Source organism: Salvia hispanica, chloroplast (genome assembly GCF_023119035.1).
Source record: "Salvia hispanica chloroplast, complete genome".
NCBI classification, from domain to species: domain Eukaryota; kingdom Viridiplantae; phylum Streptophyta; class Magnoliopsida; order Lamiales; family Lamiaceae; genus Salvia; species Salvia hispanica.
Genome location: NC_046838.1, coordinates 27501 through 30000, shown reverse-complemented (window position 1 = coordinate 30000; position 2500 = coordinate 27501). Strand labels below are relative to the sequence as shown.

Here is a 2500-nt window from a genome sequence, read left to right as displayed (position 1 = left end):
ATCATTCCGTTATATTGACAATTTTAAAAAACGGATCATACTATGATCATAGTATGAGGGCGGTTGGTCAAGGTGGCCCCCATCGTCTAGTGGTTTAGGACATCTCTCTTTCAAGGAGGCAGCGGGGATTCGAATTCCCCTGGGGGTAGGGTACTAGGAAAGGAAGTTGATCATGGATTACCAATAAGCCGATAAAAAAAATTTAATGGATTCTTCCTGGGTCGATGCCCGAGCGGTTAATGGGGACGGACTGTAAATTCGTTGGCAATATGTCTACGCTGGTTCAAATCCAGCTCGGCCCAATAAACCGCATCAATCTACCATGAGATAGTCTAAAACCCCTTGTCCTTTAACCCCATACGAAGATAAAAAAGAATCAAAATTTCTGCCAGATCCCTTATTTCCCTGGGATTGTAGTTCAATCGGTTAGAGCACCGCCCTGTCAAGGCGGAAGCTGCGGGTTCGAGCCCCGTCAATCCCGACGGATCCAATAAATACAAAAATTCATTTTTCCCTTTCTATAAACCTGATGATCCTTCATCAGAAGATTGTCCAAGGAAAACGCAAGGTGGGTTATAGAAAAAACAAGGAAACGGATGATAAATATCATTTTGGAGTAATTGAGTTAGGAATCCCAATTTTGATTCGGTATGGATAAAAGAACTTCCTATGTTATACTATTCAAGTCTTGACGGCGGGTTGATTTGATAGATCAGATATTGTTATTCATGATAGTGATCCGGTTCAAGATCATCGAGAGGTAATTCATTCATTGAATTTACAGACGATAGATTTATCATCTCTAGGGGATTAAATCCCGAGTTATTGCGAAGTAAAAAACCGATGAGATTATGGAAGTAAATATTCTTGCATTTATTGCTACTGCACTATTCATTCTAGTTCCTACCGCCTTTCTACTTATCATTTACGTAAAAACAGTCAGTCAAAATGATTAATTCGATTGAATTTTCAAATGAATTTGAATCAAACTTTCCTTCCAAGTTCTTATCCAAAATTTACGAAGTAAAATGAAAGGGATCCAATTTCACGTCTTAACTTAAATGAAATGAGCACACTATAATCGGAAATTATCTAAGAGATAGATAGTATGGTAGAAAAATTCATTTTTCTACCATACTATCTATCTCTTAGTCTATAAAGCTGTAATCTAGAATAAAGATAAACGCTTAAGTTTCTATATATCAATCTGCAATATTCTCTTCCTATATGTGTATATTAATTCCATTTCCATATCAATATATTCTATGGAATTGACATAAGACCAAATTTGCTACATCTATTTGTTCCGCTCAATCTGAAATAATTCTTATTTTAGGATTCTAATTCCTTTCCTTTTCTTAATAAGGAAGGGGAAACCTCGCCTATTTTTAACGCCATATGAAATAAGGCGATAAAGTATAAACCGCCTTTCTAAAATTAGAATAGAAACCAAAGGGTAAATGCCCGATATGTAACCCGCCTGAGGCAAGATCTTATTATTTCCCAGTCTCTCCTTAAACAACCACTATCTCTATATCATTTCTTATAGAAGTGCGGATACGCTTAACAAACCGACTTCTTTTTTGAAGAGTCAAGAGGGAAATAAAAAAAAAGAAAAAGGTACGGTCTTCCTTAGTATCCGCCTATAAAGATAGTAAGAGCCCATGCCCGTTGATTGAAATAGAAAATTTCGGAAGAATTTTAGGTTGGAATAAATTTCCAATCATCTGAATCCCTTTCTTTTCGAAGTCCAAAGACGGGAATCAATGAAATATCTCTTGGATTGAAAGAGTATGATTCCTATCATAGATTACTCCATTGGAATCCAATGGGATTCCAAATTCATTTTATTTTAAATAATTCAAAATGCGTTGCAGAACGATCTATAAAACAAGCGGGTTTGGTTCCTGAACTCAATTAGTAGTACTTCTAAAGTCCACTTCTTCCCCACACTACGAGTGAAAGGGAAAATGTAAAGACTACCATTAAACCAGCCCAAGCGAGACTTACTATATCCATGTGCATTATGCCCCCTAATTTCTATAAATACGAAGGAATTATTCCTCCGTAATAATAGTGGAATTAATGTCGCAGAGTCAAAAATGGGTTCTACCGAACACTATTGAGAAACCAATCCAATAAATCGATTATGATTTCGAGTTTTTTGGTGATTTAGGCGACACCCGGATTTGAACTGGGGAAAAAGGATTTGCAGTCCCCCGCCTTACCGCTCGGCCATGCCGCCAAAATGATACAAAATAGGTGCAACTTTTTCCAGATTACGGAATTATTATTCTACTTGCGTTTTAACTTCTGTCTTCCTTAATCCTTTTAAAAAATAAATACATACCCCTTTTGATTGGATTTGATCAAATCCCTTTGATTGTATAGTATCTGAAAATACACAATGCTAAAAACATTCTCTCGTTTTTCTATTGCGAAATAAAATGTGTATTTTTCATACGAGAAATTTGAACCATTGACTATTGACTCCTTACTT

General features: G+C 36.2%; 2 protein-coding genes and 4 non-coding genes across 6 annotated transcripts; 4 read left to right on the top strand and 2 right to left on the bottom strand. All coding sequences in view use genetic code 11, as the record gives it.

The window, feature by feature from the left end:
* The first annotated feature begins 75 nt into the window (after positions 1-75).
* trnE-UUC lies at positions 76-148 on the top strand. The gene has a single exon. It is a non-coding gene; the product is annotated as a tRNA-Glu (tRNA).
* Positions 149-218: 70 nt separating this feature from the next.
* trnY-GUA lies at positions 219-302 on the top strand. Its single transcript has one exon. It is a non-coding gene; the product is annotated as a tRNA-Tyr (tRNA).
* Positions 303-407: 105 nt separating this feature from the next.
* Positions 408-481, top strand: trnD-GUC. Its single transcript has one exon. It is a non-coding gene; the product is annotated as a tRNA-Asp (tRNA).
* A 370-nt stretch (positions 482-851) lies between these two features.
* psbM (photosystem II protein M) lies at positions 852-956 on the top strand. Its single transcript has one exon. It carries the CDS (start codon positions 852-854, stop codon positions 954-956), a length of 105 nt encoding a protein of 34 aa, YP_009750462.1.
* Positions 957-1929: 973 nt separating this feature from the next.
* On the bottom strand, positions 1930-2019 carry petN (cytochrome b6/f complex subunit VIII). The gene has a single exon. It carries the CDS (start codon positions 2017-2019, stop codon positions 1930-1932), a length of 90 nt encoding a protein of 29 aa, YP_009750461.1.
* A 155-nt stretch (positions 2020-2174) lies between these two features.
* trnC-GCA lies at positions 2175-2245 on the bottom strand. The gene has a single exon. It is a non-coding gene; the product is annotated as a tRNA-Cys (tRNA).
* Between the last annotated feature and the right edge of the window lie 255 nt (positions 2246-2500).